General features: G+C 44.2%; 1 protein-coding gene across 7 annotated transcripts in view; it reads right to left on the bottom strand.

Moving 5' to 3' along the window:
- Positions 1-20,126, bottom strand: part of sox5 (SRY-box transcription factor 5) — a 418,494-nt gene that overhangs the window by 81,467 nt on the left and 316,901 nt on the right. For all 7 annotated transcript variants that reach the window (XM_037539858.1, XM_037539854.1, XM_037539868.1 and 4 more), the window contains one exon: positions 2,576-2,662. In XM_037539858.1, coding sequence (XP_037395755.1) covers positions 2,576-2,662 — 87 coding nt within the window. The remainder of the gene's footprint in view (positions 1-2,575; positions 2,663-20,126) is intronic.

Here is a 20,126-nt window from a genome sequence, read left to right as displayed (position 1 = left end):
CCTCAATGTAAGGAGCGTAAACAGGTTTGGGTCCCCACAATGTAGCATATACCTTGTACACACACGCAAAACACACACACACGCGCAAACACACACCCCTACACCCACACACATCCCAACATGCACCCGCACCCACACACCAACACACACACGAGAAACTCAAGTCTCATCAATCAGGCCCAATGGCTTTTCAGCTTGGCTGTTGAGAGTATAGGCCAGGATCAATAAGCAGTTTCCTCTGCTTCCAAACATCCTTAGGCTACTTCTGCAGGCCGCCTCATATCACAGTCCGCAGTAATTAACCAATCTGTAACAACGTAATAGCTGTCAAGCAGCCCTCACCCCTAATTAATGGCCAGACTTAACAGATAACTCCCCGAAGCACTGCACTGAGGTATAGAGGGAGAAGAGAAAGAGAAAGAAGCAGAGAGAAAGAGAGGGAGAGGAGAAAGCCTAGCCTGAGGGCACTCATTCACTTGTTCTCTTGCGCTTTTCTTTTCAACCTCGGTTTCTCCGTCTCTCCGTCTCTCTCGGTCCCTGCCATGCCTGATCTGATCTCTGACATGCTGCTCTCATGTGATGCTACAGAACATCCAGTTGAATCGGCTTCCGAAAAACAGATCACGTCCTTACGCGGCGCTGTTCAAACCCTCTGAAGAGCCGGCCAGTGATACACATACACGCTGGCCATTTAAGTCTTGGACCCCATTTCACTCCTCGCCCTTTACTACTTAGCGCTCAGCCCTCTGTTTCACGTCTAGGGGTGGGGTGTCCTGATTCTTGCTGAGATAGAGGGGTGGGGCGAGGTGTTAGAGCTTCCAAACAGAGGTTTTTCAGAGACTCCAAACAGAGAGATATGAGGGAAAAAGAAAAAACGGCAAGACGGAGCACAAGTGACCAAAGAAACCTACAAATGTGAGAAGTTTCTCTGTTAGAAGTGATGATAACCACTAAATTATCTTAGTTTAATGCCATTTCAGTGTATTCTGGTCCTTGTCTCAGTAGGTAGCTGGCTAAATTTCCCGTTCCACCTTAAATAGTTCCAGCAGTTCTGACGCCTTCATACCAGAGAATTAGGGGTGGGTGATAATAAATAATTGCCCCCCTCTTTGAAGGCGTATGATGCCCTAAATGTAACTAAAGCCCAGCAGTGAGGAGCTGAACTTTCCAGGGTCGCCCACAGAGCAGCGCCTGTAGCCTCTTTTTATTTGAGGTTCCCATTTCAACCACTACCCCTATATATCTATAACTCAGCAAGTATGAGGTCATATCACTGCGTATACTGTCTTCACTCTTGCTCAATACACGTCTACTCTGCTTCACACACACATGCTTGTTTCTGTGAATTGTGGGGACTTCCATTCCTGTCCTGGCGACTTACCCAAACCTTAACCAGAACTACTACTCGCCTTACCTGAACTCTGACTTTAAAACATGTCTTCACCTTAAAATTCAATGATTTATCCACAAGGATACGGATCCACAAGGAAGAAGGGTCCCCACAACGTGCGTGCATGAACATGAATCTGCACATCCAACAGAATTTCTCATTTCGATGAGCCGCAAGCTGAGAATACTAAGAAAAGGAAGAACATCTGCACTGGAACGCGACATCTGGAATCTGAAATGTGAGGTTTCACGGACTAACAAGTCTAAATGTGTCTTTGGCATTGCTCAGATGGTCAGACACAGAAGGTACAACCAACTTCTGAGACCGAACTTCGGAGATGTGGACAGGTACCCGTGCAAAAGGAAAGGATGGAATGAATACACGCAATACTGAAAATGTGATTCCCTTTAGTTCTGCTAAATGAACTGAATGAAGGAAGGGTGGTCCCACTTTCTGCAGGCCTATAACGAGTGCAGCCCACCTCCATGTGCCGAACACTTGCCGGCGAAGGCCAGTTAGCCCCATTCAAAGCGCCCGCGCTCAGGGAAACATGCACTTCCACTTGTAGCTCTAACAGCGCAGCGCGTTCCCGCTGCGCTCGAGTGGCCGAACATGGTGTATCATTAACCGTGCTAGCGCTAACAAGTCCAACACCCCCCCACCACCCCACCCACCCCTCCCCAACTTCGGTAGCTCATTAACCGGCCAGACGGCGAGGTTAGCGGCGAGGCTAACCTTCAAACGTGCACCGTAAAAGCTTCAAAAGAATTCAACTTTGGCTCAACAAAGAAACTTCTGCACGCTGATGACATCAGCAGCTGTTCTCCAGCACAACAAGGCTGGCGCGATGGAGAGAAAAAGAGTTTTCTCCTTTATTCCGGCAGACTGGGGTGCACGCGAGTGAGCGAGAGAGAGAGAGAGAGAGAGGGAGAGAGAGAGAGAGAGAGAGAGAGAGAGAGAGAGAGAGAGAGACTCTTCTGCCGGCTTCCATTAGGAGGAACAAAAAGCAGGTGGCACATTTACGGAGCTGCTAATGCGCTGTGACTGACTGTGGAGGAGCAGGAGAGCGACGGGGAGCGAGAGGAGACGGATACTGTAGCGACAGAACAACAAACACAAAAAAAAAAGAAAAACAGAAAAGGAAAAATGTGCATGCAAGCGTGTGGCTGGTTCTTCCCGCTTTACCTTTGATCTCTCCAAAGTGACCAGAGCCCATGGCCAGCAGCTTGTCCTTCCAATCCTTGGATAGCAGCCTCTCAATGCTGGGGGCCTCTGCAGAGAGAGAGAGAGAGAGAGAGAGAGAGAGAGAGAGAGAGAGAGAGAGAGAGAGAATTAGCACAGGCAGGCCACATCACAATAAAGCTCATTTAAAGTCCATTTGCTGTAATAAAGGCTCGTCTCTCTAATGGCAGCAACAGCGGGGTGGGAGGAAGAGAGGATGGAGGGAGAGAGAGAGAGAGAGAGAGAGAGGGAGAGATGGAAAGACAGGCAGAGGAGAGCCGCTTCCTCACCTGCTGTTAGCCAATCATTAGCCCTGTGCTCCAGCTCACACAAAGAGCCTCTTAATGCACCACCACAATGGACACATTATCGAGCCTGCCGCTTTGTTTTTCTAATACGCTACGCGGACCTCCAGCTCCAGCAGCCCCCCACCCCTAACGCTAATTACTAACCTGCCAAGGACGGACGTCTACAACGAGAGAGGGGAAAATTACCACAACTCTCGACTCCCCCTACCCACCACCCCCCAAATACATAAACACACACAACATCTCTGTCACCATCACAACAGTTAACGGAGATATCAAACAAGAAGGAGGTGAAGGCAAAGGGAGAGAGCGAGGGTCGCAGTGCTGTTGCACCAAGGAAAGAGAGGGATTACCCGCCCCCCCCCCACCGCCCGCCCTCCACACACACGGGGGACCGTACGATCTACTGTTATATAAACTCAGGCCGAGTTCATCTGCTTTGCTCTGGCTCAAATAAACCCTCCAGGAGTCAACGCTGATGACTTTACAGGTGCTTTTTCGAGGCCTAACAACGCTACCGCCCCGTGCGCCACTGCTGCTTATTTCTATTATTAGTTATGCACTCACACTAGGCCAGCAGTGTCAACCTCCACCACTGAAAAGGCCGTGTTAAAAATTCTCAACAAATTGGTGGCCCAGAGAATGCCTATGCTTTTAAATTTTCATTTTAAATAACATTTTTTCATGCTCTAACTCAAACTGCCCATTGTTATTTCCACATACAAGCACTTGTAGCAAACCTTGAAATATTGCATGAAAAGCTGTCCTACTTACCAATTTACTTGATCTAGATACCTGAGACTATGTTGCCGGGCTGGCTGGGGATTGTAGTACAGGGCTTTGTGAAACAGGCCAATAGAAAATTTAAATGATGTTGCCAGCCAGACAGGACTGTGTTGTGGGCCTTGGGTTTGACATATGGACACTAGGCAATCCGTGATCAAGCACGTTTGACCCCCAAGTCCAAGACGTTTGACTAGTATGATCGTTCTGTACCGTGCCTGGGCTCTGCTTGAAGCGATGGGCTCGGGCTCGGGCTCGGGCACCCCCCCCCCCCCCATCATATACTCATACATGATGTCAATACCCACTATTCAATTCAGTGGAGGATATTTGGGCTAATAACGGGTCCGGATCTCACCTTATTGAAAAATGTACACTGTTGTCAGCGAGTAAAGCGGCGAATTCGTCCCTCAACATCAACTGCCTCCAAAAATATCCCCTTATACATACAGCACGATTAACAGAGGGAGGTGAGTCAGCGCCCAAATTGACTCCGAATAAGCCACAAAGTAAGTACCTTCATGAACTACACTGTGCTGTGCAAGGCGGGGCAATTGTGCTCAGGCCAGGAACGTTAAGTATGAGCGCAGGCCAGCGGGGGAGTGGGAAGGGGGGGACAATCGTGCTTGGGCATGGGACAAATCAGCCGGGCATAGTCTGAGTACACTCTAAGTGGACGTGGGGTTCTGGTGCTCCTGGGTGATTTTATTGCCTTAAGAATCAGCCACATTGGTCTTTTTCTCCCTCCTCCTCTTAGAAGACTACTGGCTGAATTACTGATTTTACTGGTTTTATATTGAACTCTGATATCGATCATTTCAGTCCCATCCGGATTCACATTTCCGTGATTTTCCAGGCAGGTGCCACCTCGCAAAGTGGTGTTGGACTTAAACATTAAAGACTTTCTGAATGGCAAAACAACAAATGGGTGCTTTTGTAGAGTTTAACATCAAAGTGAAAGCAGTTGCAGAACAAACACAGATCGTCTTTATCTGGTTTATTTAGTAAGTCCAGGTAATTGTTATAGTGTTGCTATAAGGTTGCTATAGTATTCCAGCTTGTTGTTAGGGCATTGCTTGGCAGTTTTTAGGTGGTTGCTAAAGGGTGTATAGGCTGATGCTATGTTATCCCAGGTAGTTGCTATGGTGTTGCTATGAGGTTGCTATAGTGTTCCAGCTTGTTGTGAGGGCATTGCTTGGTAGTAGTTAGGTGGTTGCTATAGTGTTTCTGTCCATGTTATCCCAGGTGATTGCTAAGGTGTTTCTACGCTGTTGCTATATTATCCCAAGTGGTTGCTAAGGTGCTTCTAGGCTGTTGCTATGGTATCCCAGGTGGTTGCAAATGTGTTTCTAGGCTGTTGCTATAGTATCCCAGGTGGCTGCTAAGGTGTTCCTAGGCCCTTGTGATGGTACCAAAGCTTGCTTAGGTGTTTCGAGGCTGTTGCTACAGTATCTCAGGTGATGGCTAAGGTGTTTCTAGGCTGTTGCTATAGTATCCCAAGTGGTTGCCAAGATACTTCTAGTCTATTGCTATAGTATCCCAGGTGGTTGCTAAAGTGTCCCTACGTCCTTGTGATGGTACCCAAGCATGTTTAGGTGTTTAAAAGTTGTTGCTATAGTATCCGAGGTGGTTGCTAAGGTGTTTCTAGGCTGTTGCTACAGGATCCCAGGTGGCTGCTAAGGTGTTCCTAGATCATTGTGATGGTAACCAGGCCTGCTTAAGTGTTTTGAGGTTGTTGCTACAGTATCTCAGGTGGTTGCTAAGGTACTTCTAGGCAGTTGCTATAGTATCCCAGGTGGCTGCCTAAAAGGAGTGCCCTAAAACATTTGGCTACAGTGTATGGTGGAATGAGAGGTAGAGGTATATGTGATATATATATATATATATATATATATATATTATAAGAGGATTATATAAGAGGAGTGTGAGCTTAAGCTGTGTGAACACTGCATGTCAAAAAAGCACAAGTACTCTATTCAGGTATCGGCTCTACCATCCTGTAAAGTTTCATGGTTCTAGCTATGGTGTTGCACATTTTAACAGTCGAGTAATAATGAATAAGAAAATGAAGAACAGTAAGTCATTAAAGGGGTGATAATAATGGCAGCTAGTGGTGAAAAACATTACTTTACATCCACATTTGGACAGTTTTATAAACTTTTTCAGAGTTTTTTTCAGAAGGTTCTGTCTTTACAGTTCTAATATGTCGGTTTCTTAAAGATTTAGTGTTACATTCTGATAAAATACATTACAACCCATTAGAAAACCGCCTGTCCTGTGTACATTTTACTGTAAAACAGACGTCCCCCGACAGACTAACCCAATCAAATAGGGCTGAAGTTATGTTTTTTCGTCTTTCTGGGCTCCTCCCATGCTCTCGCTCCCTCCCTCTCGTTTGTAATGACTCGTTGATTGCCTGTAATCACATGGCCTTACGCCCTTACGGTGCTGCCAAAGGAGCAGATGCCCCGTGCATGACTACTGACATTTATACAACCTATTCAGCCAGACTCACAGCGACGTGAGCAGGAGAAACATGTACATACATCAGCATTTAAAAATATGCATCAGCTTCATTTCATCTGAGAGAAAGATTACACGCAAGCACATACACTCATCTGGGGAAGTGAATGAAAACAGCAGGTGGCAACATTAGTAATTCTGCTGCAGCTCATAACACCGGAGAGCAACCTGAAGCTTTGGGACGGATACAGACTGCAGGCCCCAGGTGGGTCAAACACGCACAGGTTTGTTTTTACATAATGCCAGGATGTGGGGGGTCATACATATGTGCACTGTATGCTGTATGTTTTTGCTGCAGTATAAAAATGATTATTATTTTATGCCAGCTGCTCATCACATCGTGTTTCATGAGACATCGGCCAGTAGAAATAGCACAAAATCACTCTGTAAAAAATGTCTTTACAACCTCCCATTTTGGATATTTTTTATTTAAAAAAAAAAAATAAAATTAATTAATTAATTATTTTGGATAGCAGATTTTTCCCTTCAGAATGTTCAATTTGCTTGATTATTCCCAAGTGTAAATAAAATAAATTATATATAATATAATTACATATCCTCACACACACACACACACACACACACACACACACACACACACATGTGTGTGTGTGTGTATGCTTTATACTTTATATGTGTATATATATATATATATATATATATATATATATATGTATGTGTGTGTGTGTGTGTGTGTGTTTGTGTGTGTGTGTGTATCAATATTTAATACTAATACAATAATAACAATATTCTCTGTCAAGGTAACATCATTTTATTCCATATAATTTTGTAATTATTCATATTGCCCATTTACCACAACATAAAAAAAAAAATCACAAAAATAGGGAATCAGGGCTTTTGTTCATACTGTCTGAAAATTTCATGAACAGTGGATTGACAGAAATGCTCAAAAACTGCTTGGAATAAAATCTCTTTACATTAATTTACACGGAGGGTAAAGAAGGTTTTTGCTGTAAACTGCAATTGTGGAAATACTAATTTTTCTTTGGACAGGAACGATACATACATACAAATATATATATATATAAATGTTCTAAGCCGAATCCTACACCCAAAGAGAAATGGGCACTTTCAGAGATTAAAAGAAAGAAACTGGAGCTTTTGTGATGAAAACTGTGCACAAAGTCAGGAGCACTTTGTTGGTCCTCACATTGTGGGTTAGATGTGACATTTCTGTCCTGAAAATGCATATAAACACACACACACACACACACACACACACACACACACACACACACACACACACACACACACACACACACACACACACACGCTCCTGCCCTCTTCTGCTCTGCTTTCTCTTTTAGCTCCATTCAGCCAATCTCCTTCGGCTGTGCTGTTGCCCCTGACAGCAGTCTCGCTGTAGCCCCAACAGGTGTTATTAGCCTTCATCTCTCTCTCTCTCTCTCTCTCTCTCTCTCTCTCTCTCTCTCTCTCTCTCTCTCTCTCTCTCTCTCTCTCCCTCTCTCTCTCTCTCTCTCTCTCCCTCTCTCTCTCTCGCTCTCTCTCATTCTCTCTCCCTTCATGTGTAACAATGACAGACGCTTTTAAGCCAGAGAGCTTTGACAAGTGAAAGGGCCGAACCAAATGGCCACTCGATTGGCCCTCTCTCTCTCTCTCTCTCTCTCTCACTCTTTCTCTCTCTCTCTCTCCCTCTCTCTCTCTCTCTCTCTCTCTCTCTCTCCCTCTCTCCCTCTCTCCCTCTCTCTCCTGCACCCTAATAGTTATTATTTTTATTTATTAACATGGCCACCATTGTCGGCGGTGACAGGCGCTCCACTTTAACTATTAATACAAATGGGTAAGGGCTCTGGTTTTATGACAGCTCACAGCAGGGATCGCATCGCTGCTTTATTGCCAAATGGAAGGCGCAGGAAGCCGACCCGCTGATGTATCTGCCTTTCATGCCACTTTTCCTCTGTCTCCCTCTCTCTTTCTTTCTCTCCTTCTTTTCTTTTGGCTTTTGTACAGGAAGAAACGCAGCAGCCTTGGAAGTCTTGAATTAACATGTAGCGCTAACTAACTCTGCCCCTCCGGCGCTTCACATCAGTGGACATTGATGTGGTGGGCTTTATTCAGCTATCTGAAAGGTACGGTGTAATTTCGCGTAAATTGTCTCTCGCTTGTGACAAACGAAGAAAAGAGTGGACTCTTTCAAATCGATCCCGCCGAGATGCTTTATTTTGATTTGAGTTTTGCGCTTTGTCTCGTTTCGGAGAAAGAAAAACAGCTTTTACATTGTTTTCATGTCTTTCTTTTGCCCTTCATTCACACTGAAACACAAACAGCGCAGATGCAAATCGAACCTGAATTAATATCAGTGTAACTGTAATATGTGGCATCATATTGTAACAGTACGATTACAATAACGACTCCAGGCTTCTGAGGCTTATACGAGGTCTGGGAGTCTCATAGTGTTTCACAATTGAGGTTTGCTGCTCTTTAAAGCTTCTAAAGTCTGAAAGTGCATTAAACCAGGTTGTGTAGCACCTTGGTCACATTACAGAAGATGAATTATCTCATCAATTATTAATGGAATTCTGCGTGAAACACAAATTTGAGGTTATCATTGTGTTTTATTGCCATTTTGCTGTAGATTTGCTTACATAGCTATTTAAATGTACAACCCCAGTTCCAGAAAAGTTGGGACGCTGTGTGAAATGTAAATAAATGTAAATAAAATCAGAATGCGATGATGTGCAAAACTCATAGACCCATATATTATTCAAAATAGAGCATAGAACCCATATCAGATGCTGAAAGTGAGGCATTTTACCTTTTCCTTAAAAACTCATTTACAGCTTAGTGGCATCTTTTGATGATATTATGACTGTAGAAGGTGGGTTTTTTAAAGTCTTCACAATTTTACATTGAGGAACATTTTACTGAAATTGTCCCAGAATTTTTAGACGCTTGTTTTGCAGATGGGTGAACCTCGGCCCATCTTTGCTTCTGAGAGACTCTGCAGCTCTAAAATGCTCTTTTTTATACTGGTATCAAATCAAATCAAATCAAATTTATTGTGGCGCTTTTTACAACGGATTTTGTCACAAAGCAACTTCACAGAATTCCAGAAAAGACAGAGTTTTAACAAGAATGTAAAACCCCCCCGGCGGGCAAGCCAGGGGCAACAGTGGCAAGGAAAAACTCCCTCAGACCCGAGGAAGAAAGCTTGGGAGGAACCAGACCTGGTACCACTTACTTTTCCAGCCTTTTGCTGTCTGGGTGTCCCAACTTTTTTGAGATGCGTTGCTGCCATCAAGTTCCAAATGAGTTAATCAAATCAAATCAAATCACGTTTACACAGGTGGTGGAAAATCTGAGGTGCGTAGCCTCTTATAGAATTTAAATACAAAAAAATATAAAAATATCTAAGAAGAAAAAGAAATATATATATATATATATATCGCTGCTGTCAGAAGAAAACCTTGTATCTCCAAAATGGTACCTTTACAGGAGAAGGAAAAAACATACTTCGCTTTTAATGTAAGTCTATGGAACCAGAATTTTTCCCATGATATTTTGGGTAAATTCTTTTAGGCCACTCATCATAAAATTTACAAACAATGTAAAGAGTAACAGACACTTTCAAATTATCTCAAAAACTGAAAAATGACAAAAATGGAGATACAAGGTTTTCTTCTGACAGCAACTATATATATATATATATATATATATATATATATATATATATGTGTGTGTGTGTGTGTGTGTGTGTGTGTGTGTGTGTGTGTGTGTACCCCAACTCTGAATATACACATACACACAATATACACTAGTACTGCACTACTCCACTGTACAGCTGTACAGTAATAAGTTCTGGAATAAAACTATGAAATGTGCTGCTGTCCACGTTCCCTATCTGCAGATAGTCTGAGGGAGATAATAAATGACACGCAGGTTCTCAGGGACAGAACACTGATGTAGAACCTTCCAGGTTTTACAGGATACAGATAGACGATGTACAAGACGTCAGTCTATATGTGTGAGTGCAGATTTGCTGGACTGAAGGTGCAGTAAGACCAGAGTGAGTCTGATGGTGTGGAAGACGTTTAGATTGTCCATGGAGATCATAGATTTTTGTTTTTCATGAAAAGGTAAAGTGCCTCACTTTCAGCATCTGATATGCGTTCTACGTTCTGTTGTGAATGAAATATGGGTCTATGAGATTCACAGTATCATTGCATTCTGTTTATATTTACATTTATTTACATTTCACACAGCGTCCCAACATTTTTGGAACTGGGGTTGAAATTATTTCTACATAATTACTCACACAGGGGTCGACGCTGACATTGCACATGCTGGCCGCTTAACATGCCCAGCCTGTTGCTTGAGTGACCACTCATCTTCCTTTTTAAGGACTCTGTTTGTTCAGAGACAGAAAACGCATCAAATTTTGCCAATGCAATAAACTTAATTCTATTCTAGATATCTAATATTTCTTATTTTCAGATGCTTTTGGGCTTATTATAAACATATTTTGCTTATTTCTAGACATTTCTTTACCTGTTTTCAGTAATTTTATTAAGTAGATTGTTTCAAGCACATTTTTTTAACATAATATGTTTATTTTCACTTAATAAAATGACTTAAAACAGGTAAAAAATGTTTGGAAATACCTTAAATAATCTTAAATTAAGCTTACAACAATCTCAGCAGGAGAAATATTAGGTTTATCAACTAGATTTAGGATCATTTTAACTGACAAGGCACCCCATCTGCTGAGATGGTTAACTTTGACTCCACTAATAATTAATATAAAACTACTCCATGCTTTGTTTTAACGCCAGTGAGAGAACACAGAGTAAACGGGACTAGTCACAGACGAGCGTCCAGGTGAGTGGACGGTTCGCCGAGACACGGTCCAGCGTGAGGGCATGTGCAGGATGAGTGACTGTGACAATAATAGGTGAATTATGGAGCATTACTGGGCTTCATTAGTGCTGGTGGTGGCCAGCAGCTGGCTGCAGGTGGAGGCAAAACGTGCGGCCACCTGGCCGAAAGCGGCTCTGAAGCTGCCTTCGCTGCCCCGAAAACACTGCCCCAGCAAAAAGGCTCTACAGACTCCCTCTTTTGGTCTCTCGCATGCACATTCCCTCTCTCTCCTTCCCACAGTCACTACTGCGCTTCTATTTTCTGCCCAGAGCACTTCTCCCTCTGACTCAGCCTCAAACATCTCCAACTCTATTTTTCCTATTATCTCATATTTGCCAAAAAAAAAAAAAGGAAAAAAAGGGTTCCTGGTGCTTGGACCCCTACCAGAAAAACGTGCAGTAATGCGATGTATAATGGAGGCAGTGGTTACAGAGGGCGTAAGAAGTAAGATGGGGAAAGACGGGCTGTGAGAAAAGAGAGGGAGGGATAGAGAAAGGAAAAGAGAGGGGAGGAGTGGAGTAATGGGGGGAATGAACCAGGCCCTAGGAGGACAACAAAAGGTCCAGTGTGCGGGCGCCAGCTCCATGCGGGCGGGGAGGCCCAGAGGAAAGGCCCTGGCTCCTTGCTGAGGCCGGCCCAGCGCTGGCCCACTGAGACAGACTCGCATTGAGCACCACTGGCACTAAGAGCACAGGTCAGCATTCAATAACCAATTATACATCAGTGGTGGCAGTTTATCTAAGACTGGAGAAAGACAAGCGTCTGGCTGAGTCCTTGGAAGGACGGGGGAGGGCAGGACTGGTGCCGGTACGTCACTGCGCGGCAAGACAGGGCCGGCAGTATATGTGCTGGTCAAAACGGTCAGTTCTGTGAGAAAATCTGACCTAAAAAATGGTCTTAACTTTCCATTCAGAGGTCTAAACTCACTGATTTGAACAATAATGACTCTGATATGCTTGTTCCGTGCTGCTCCCCAAGTTTCAGGATGCTAGGAAGGTGTAAATAAGGATTGAAGGGGAATTCCAGCAAATTGTCAAAATTTCCACATGATTAAATGAAAATGCAAACAAACTCATTAGTGAGCCAGAAGTGCTCACAGTGGTGGTGAAAGGAACCAGATGTCCACCTCACAAAAAGGTGCTGCCAGGTACCTGATACATTGTTTTGCAATACTTAAGATCATTTTCTTGTTTTTTCTTTAAGTAAACTGTGAATAAAACGGCTACATTTGAACTGTAGACATGGTGACCCCACAATCGTGAAGATTTAATGCAAAAACACGACGCAGGAATTCTGAAAAAGTGGTGTAACTCCCCTTTAAGCTGTTTTAAATGGGTTCACAATGGGAATCCAAGCTGTATAGGATTGTGAATTGACTGAGAGAGCTGCGTAATAGACCTGCAGGATAACTGGAGATAAAAAGAATGTAAATAGATAATTACAGCAGTTTACTGGTTAAAAACGTCTAATTTACAGAAAAAATATTGATAAATATCTAAGAAAAGTGGCACTTTTGATATGGAAATCAAGCTATTCTTGTGTATAAAATAAGAAAAGTTGCTAATCTGGCAAGTGGTTCCAAACTTTTAAATAAGAACCGTACATAAAGATTTATTCCAGGTAATTTCTCAGAGAATAAAAACTGCAGCTGATGTTTTCAAAAGATGTAAACAATAATGTATGTTTTTCTTTTTTCTTTGTTATTTAGTGTAATAATGTCAATAAGCTCCTGCACAATCAGCAATAATGTGAACTAAATTGTAATATAAAAATACTGTATTTATACATATATATCTCCCACACACACACACACACACACACACACACACACACACACACACACTCACTCAGAGAGACACGGCTTACACCGGAGACAAGCCAGCTGGGCTTTATGAACTCACACACACTCGCGCACACATAAACTCTCATAAAGCCGCTAATTAATTGCCGCCTTTGTGGCCGACACTCTGTTGTATGTGCTCCTGCAGCCGAGATCAATAGCGTTAGAGCGTTAAATAAAAATAAGAAATCAGCCGCCGAGTTCATGCGATTTTAAAGAGGAGAAAAAGGACCACGTTCAGTGAAAACAAACATTTTCCCCGTGCTGCGGACGAGGCCCCTCGCCGAATGAAAAGATGATCATAATCGCACTTGATGATCAATTAATGCGCCACTGCGACTCGTCCAGAGACGCCGTTCAAAATTCCTTCTAAAGGCCCTTCAAACACCGTGGGCTCGCTCCTGCCAGCCGGCGCGCCAGGCAGAGGCTTCCAGACACGGTTTCGAGACGTACGGCTCGAGGAAAAGGGAAAAAAAAAGAGAGAAGCAGACGCGCGGACACACTTTGGGCTCTCGTCAAAAAGCTGCCACTCACGTCGGCGCAAGGTTAAAAGCTAAAAGTCCCTATTATGTGTGTTGATGGGGAAAAAAGGCAGTGGTTGGCAACAGTTAGTGCAAACACACTCATCCGCCGAAAATGCCTCCTTTTTTCTCTCTCAGAGAGGCGGAGGGAGAGCGAGAGAGAGTGGTCAGTAAAAAAGGTCAGCATGTTAAACGCTCCTTAGATCGTACCTTTGTCACCAGGGCAACAAGGACAATTTTCTGAAACAAAATAAAAGAGCAGAAAAACACCTTGTTTGGAGGGGAAAATGCTTTTATACTCTATTTTCCAGCTTTTTTTCCCCGCCGAACTATAAACGACACTCATTACAGTAAAGGTGACATCATAAGGGAGCATAAAGGAAAAACCAAAGCACCGTGTCGCTGCATAAAAACACACGGCGCCAAACACACAACGAAGCAATGTGTACATGTTCTGTAAAGGCCCGCTTTACAGGCATCGTTCAAAAGTTTGGGTGCGCTTCCTCCACCTAATAGTAAAAAATATCAGCACTAGGAAGTTAAAATGGGTAGCACTTTATTTGGAGTGGTCCTCTGGAGGTGATTAATATGCTCTTAACAGATCACCAGTAACTCATCAACAACACATCAGTGGAGTAGCAGTAGTGAAGCGTCTCACCTAACCTAACCCTCACCCTGGTCCTAATCCTAACCCTGACCTTAACCTCAACGCAGAACCTAATCCTAACCCTCACCCTGGCCCTAATGCTAACCCTGACCTTAACCTCAACGCAGAACCTAATCCTAACCCTCACCCTGGTCCTAATCCTAACCCTGACCTTAACCTCAACGCAGAACCTAATCCTAACCCTCACCCTGGTCCTAATCCTAACCCTGACCTTAACCTCAACGCAGAACCTAATCCTAACCCTCACCCTTGTCCTAATCCTAACCCTGACCTTAACCTCAACGCAGAACCTAATCCGAACCCTCACCCTGGTCATAATCCTATCCCTGACCTTAACCTCAATCAAAAACCTAATCTTAGCACTAGTCTTAACCTAAACCTTAACCCAAAACCTAATCCTTACCCTCACTCTGGTCTTAATCCTGACACTAGCATTAACCTCAACCCAAAACCTAATCCTAACCCTCACCCCAGTCCTAATCCTAACCCTGACCTTAACCTCAACTGAGAACCTAATCCTAACCCTCACCCTGGCCCTAATCCTAATCTTAATCTCAACCCAAAACCTAATACTAACCTTCACCCTGGCCCTAATGCTAACCTTAACCTCAACCCAAAACCTAATCCTAACCCTCACCCTGGTCCTAATCTTAATCTTAACCTCAACCCAAAACCTAATCCTAACCCTCACCCTGGCCCTAATCCTAATCTTAACCTCAACCCAAAACCTAATCCTAACCCTCACCCTGGCCCTAATCCTAATCTTAACCTCAACCCAAAACCTAATCCTAACTTTCACCTTGGCCCTAATCCTAACACTAAACTTAACCTCAACTCAGAACCTAATCCTAACCCTCACCCTGGACCTAATCCTAATCTTAACCTCAACCCAAAACCTAATCCTAACCCTCACCCTGGTCCTAATCCTAACCCTGACCTTAACCTCAACACAGAACCTAATCCTAACCCTCACCCTGGCCCTAATCCTAACACTAAACTTAACCTCAACTCAGAACCTAATCCCAACCCTCATATGTGTTGATGTTACTGAGAGTCTGCTGAGTGTTTGTTTCATCTAGAAAGGCCACTTAAAATAAAGAGTCACCTAAAAATCAACACTTTCTTTTAGAGCTTCTCTCCAGCGGCTTCGTGACACAGAAGACACACGTCGCCACCGCCGAGTTGCTGTATCTCAATTTTTCTCAATTTTTCTTTTTACATAATTTTAAAAGGCCAACTGCCTTTTATGCTGTGTCAAAATTACATAAAGGACGGAGCAAAAGAAGCGGCTCAAAACTGCTTCGAATGAAATCTCACTACACCGACTTGCATTAAAAGTCACGAATGTTTTTCCTTCTCCTGCAAAGTTACTAACCTGGACATGCTGAGTGTCCCTTCAGTGACAATGTGCTGGGATACTGATGGATACTGAACGACTGAAGGGACTCAATGACAACACCACTTTAGACACCTTAAAGAGCCTTAATAAGCACTTATAACACATACATTAAAAAGGGCAGCAGTGGCCTGTTGTTTACCAAACAGCGAGCCCACGTTCATTTATTCCTTTAAACCCTTAAATTCCACTGGTCGCTGATCTTACTTCATCTTCTCCATCACTCAGCATCGAAACGGTGACCTTGATCACGCTCATGTCCATCACTGATGTTGTTATTAACATGTCATAATTGCTTATTAACTCTCAGACCTACTTAATAACCCTTTATAAACCCTTTATAAGCGTACTCTTCTAAAACATTCATAAAACACTGGTTTTGGAAGCAAATTCTAGCACAGTGTCTTTGAGAAGAGGCGAAGAATGTACATTCAGCCAAAGTGAGGCTTGTAAATATGACACTACGGCCGCGGCGGCTCTTCAGGTGCTCGGAGAAGCCCAGGCGAGGCGCGGAGAAACTTGTCCGTGGCCTGTTTCCCGTCGAGGAGTGGGTGAGATAATAAACGGGGGAAAGTCATTTATCTCGAACTGGATTGTGCCCTTCGCTTTTCTGCATTCTTTCGCTGACAGATGGTGTTGTGGGTGCTTATGTCCAATTTGATTTGAACCAAAACGCGAGCCAAATTTATTCTGGCACTTCCCGCGCGCCGCCAAATTTACACTGCCAGATTGAAATAACTGTGCGCGGGGCATGACATTGTGAAAAAGAATGTGAACAGAATCGTCACGACATGTGAGAAAGTACGGGGGAAAATAAAGAAATTCTCCGAGGACGGCCAAGACGGAGCCGGCTGGTGTGGATGGGAGTAAAAAAGCGAGTGAAGACGTTTATATAGGAGGGGGAATGTTCTTTTCTTTCTCTCTCGCTCTCTCTCTCTCTCTCTCTCTCTCTCTCTCTCTCTCTCTCTTATAGATTGACGTGCTGGAAGAGGCTGTCGGCTCAGTATCAGCCGTCAAATTGTTATGACATTAGCATAAGTGGCTAAGTTTATTGACCAGGCCGTGATAAGCTATCGTGCGGCGGCTGCCGATAGGCCGCATTACGTATGTTATTTACATATATTGCAGCGCTGTATCTCCAGCACGACGTACAGATTACCCCTCAGGTAATATCATAAGTCCACAAGACTGCTGTGCATTAGACTTTGTATTGTCGCCCGGCGCTTTGAATAGATAGCACGTGCTACCAGTGGCTAAACGCCGCATCGCTGTCCTTTGTGCTTTGTTGCTGGGAATTTATGGGAAAGGGTTAAGAGGCGAATAAATAGCGGACTAACCCCCAACCACCCCCCCCCCTCCCCCTCTCGTCGCCGCTCTTGTCGAAAGGCACCCGGTTAAAGTAGGCCAAGGCATATTTGCGCTTCCTCGGCGCGCTCCGTAATGGAAAATGACACTTTCAATCTGTCTCGTGGCAATAACCCGTGTTGAGCGCGTCTGGAGCGCGCCGTCCAGTCAGCGCGGAGCTGTCATGGCCCGGGGCTCGCCGTCACCCGCTTCCACTGCGCCGCTGCTGCATGACAACAAAAGAACACAATGTGTTTACCCCGCTCCCCTGACGCATTAACACAGTCAGCACGGCGGAGAATAGACTCTCAGCGCGGACAGAAACGAGGAGGCTCGCATGTTTGTTTTCGTACCTGGTCAGGGCAGACTTTACGTCAAAACAGCTATTAAAGTGCAAGATATTCACTTTCCAGTGTCAGGATATAAAAAAAAAGCCTCAGCAAATCATTTGAATACCCCATAAATAGATTCTTTTAGTATTTAGTGTGTCACTCTTTGCCTTCCGTTCTTTTCAGGAGACACACTTTCTCCTCCAGCGCCTCAGAGAACCTCATGCCTCCAAAGCTCAGTCTCAGAAGCCGGTCAGTCCATCGTCCAGCTTCTTTGTTTGGTGTGTCCGTCTCCTTTTCTCAGCGAGGTTCTTCTTGATCAGCTACACGTCCTTTCAGACCCACAGCGCTGAGTGGTCTTCTCACAGTGGAAGGATGGACAGGAACACCTGTGGATGTTTTCAGATCTGGAGCAGCTTGATCTTCTCCTCTCGCTCAGAGATGGAAGCTTTAGGCGCTGTTTATCTGATGGGGGCAGTTTTGGTGTCGACCAGGTCTTCCAGGTGGTTGTTAGGAGGCCCATTTTCTCTGGAGCTTACATCTGTTTTACATCTAACCTCCTAAGAAATATCCCCTGAGAAATGAATAACTTGTATTTAACGGCCGTTTTGACTGGAAACGACTTAAATGTTTTGCTGCCAGTTGAGTTTTCAAATTCTTATCAGTGTCAAATGAAACTGAAGCCACTAGCGCACACTAAGTCACATCGGCATACACAAGATTTGCTGTAAAAGGGTTTAGAGGAGGCAGAGTTGCAAGGCTAGAAGTGATCAGCTTGTGTTCTGGGTTAAAGTTGCTCTACAAAGCATTAAGTGACTCTCTCTGAAAGAGGAAAGATGAAAGCTTTAAATGCCGTTTATCTGAAGGGGGCAGTTACGGGGTCGACCAGGTCTTCCAGATGGTTGTCAGGAGCCTCGGTTTCTCTGTCGCTTTTAATCACTTTTTGGACTTCGGATTCGGAAGCTCTTGTTTTGCTTTCTCCCACATCGAATCCGCTCAGAAACATCTCCAGGAAAACGGATAACTTGCGCTTAATGGACGTTTTGACTGGTAATTAAATAAGGAAAGGGTCTTGTATGTTGTACTGTATATTCATACGGACGCATGTACACATATCGACGAGCGCGCTGACTGAAAATAAATAAATAAATCAATAAATAAATAAAAATAGCTGAAACCCACAAAAGAGGACGGGGTGTCCGCTAACATCCCAATCACTGCGTGTCATGTTGAAGTGTGCCCGGGCTTTTGTGCAGGCAGCTGTCACACTCACCCACACGTGCATCCCTGACATGCTAAAGCTATTTTGCATTTCGGAGGCGAATACAAAAAAAAAAAAAAAAAAAAATTTTTAAATAAAAACATAAATTAAAAAAAAAAAGCAGCAAGCCTGGCCCAGCCATCTTTATCTTAACCTCCTGTCACAATAGAACGCCTATGGCAGGCGAACACTGTTATTAGTCGTTTAATGAAACGGCTCCTCTGTCTGCAGCTCGGCTGTGACAGCTCAACATTGTTTATCATTTCACAATTTGTTTTGCGTTCGCAGGCCCTGTTTTCTCCCCCCCCCCCCTTTTTTTTTAAGGGGAGGGTGCTATTTTCTGTTGTGACATGCAAAATTACACACGCGGGCACGCAGGTCCGCACCGTCACACAAACAAGCAAATTGGTCTTACTTTACCTACCATTAAGGAGAGCTGGAAAACGGAGCTTTCTTACACGCACACTGCAGCTCACGTTGGAGCCGAGCGCTCTCTCCGCTCGCCGGGAGCACTTGAATCGCTCTCTTTTCGCTCAAGAATGGCTCTTATTGTCTGGGCTCAGTTTGCTCCCAGATACTGCGGCCCATGTGAGAGCCATTACGTGATTGTTAACAGCGCTAAAATTGCACTGGCAATGGCCCGCGAGCCCATTGCTGGCCTGACCCTGTCCACCCCACCCCGGCCTGGCCCGGCCTCGTCCAAAGTGGCCGAGGATTAAGCCGCTGGTCCTTCATTTACACTGTCAGAGGTTGCAAATGTACCCTCAAAGGCACGACAAACAAGATCTCACCGATTTTTTTTCAGAATTTCTGCATAATTCAATATTTCTAGAGAGACTTTGGTTCACAGTGATAGACGTCCGCCTCTAAAAGCTCCTCCAAACACACTGCTTGACGCCTGAGACGCTGTTTTAGGATGGTTTTGAGAAACCGTTGGAAACCTAAAGTGGAGTTTAAAAGTCCGGTCATGGTGGAGGGATACATGCAGGGTGTTGTGAGGCAATACGGTCGCCCCAAAATCAGATTTATCACTATTTTACCATCATCGTATGAAAATCAGAAGACACATGTAGGTGGTTTTGGGTAGTAAATGAAGCATTCGAGGTGACCCCTGGTTCCTATCACCACCACTGAGTCACATCAAACAGCTCTGAATAACTCTGTTTACATCCCAACCACTGAAATGTAGAGACATTCCCATTTGAATGAGTTTTAAAGGGACTCTACACTCACATTCCCAGAGGGAAGGTGCATATTTATACCGTTTAAAATAAAATACGTTTTTAAAATAGAGAAATATGAAAGGGACAAGGCGTATGCAGTAAGGCTGACTGAGTATGGTACAAGCATGTTCCCAAACTAAAGCTACTGAAGACGTACCCTCGGAGGTTCCACCCTAGTGAATGTCTTCTTCTGCTATGGAACCAGTAGGAGCTTGTACTGTGCTCTGCATTCACATGCCTTCAAGTTCGATTGCTTGATAAGACGGTCATGGGAATAACTCTGCGGTCGTTAACCTTATTGTTAACCACCAGTCAGCCATCTGCGCAACACGGGAACGTAGAACAGTGGCACAGCACAACTTTCTGTTTTTGAGAAGCGTCTCCTGTAGGCCCTTCATTACACTTTAGATGTCCAGACCTA

This window comes from Pygocentrus nattereri, chromosome 1 (genome assembly GCF_015220715.1).
Source record: "Pygocentrus nattereri isolate fPygNat1 chromosome 1, fPygNat1.pri, whole genome shotgun sequence".
NCBI classification, from domain to species: Eukaryota; Metazoa; Chordata; class Actinopteri; order Characiformes; family Serrasalmidae; genus Pygocentrus; species Pygocentrus nattereri.
This window is presented reverse-complemented; position numbering and strand designations above follow the sequence as displayed.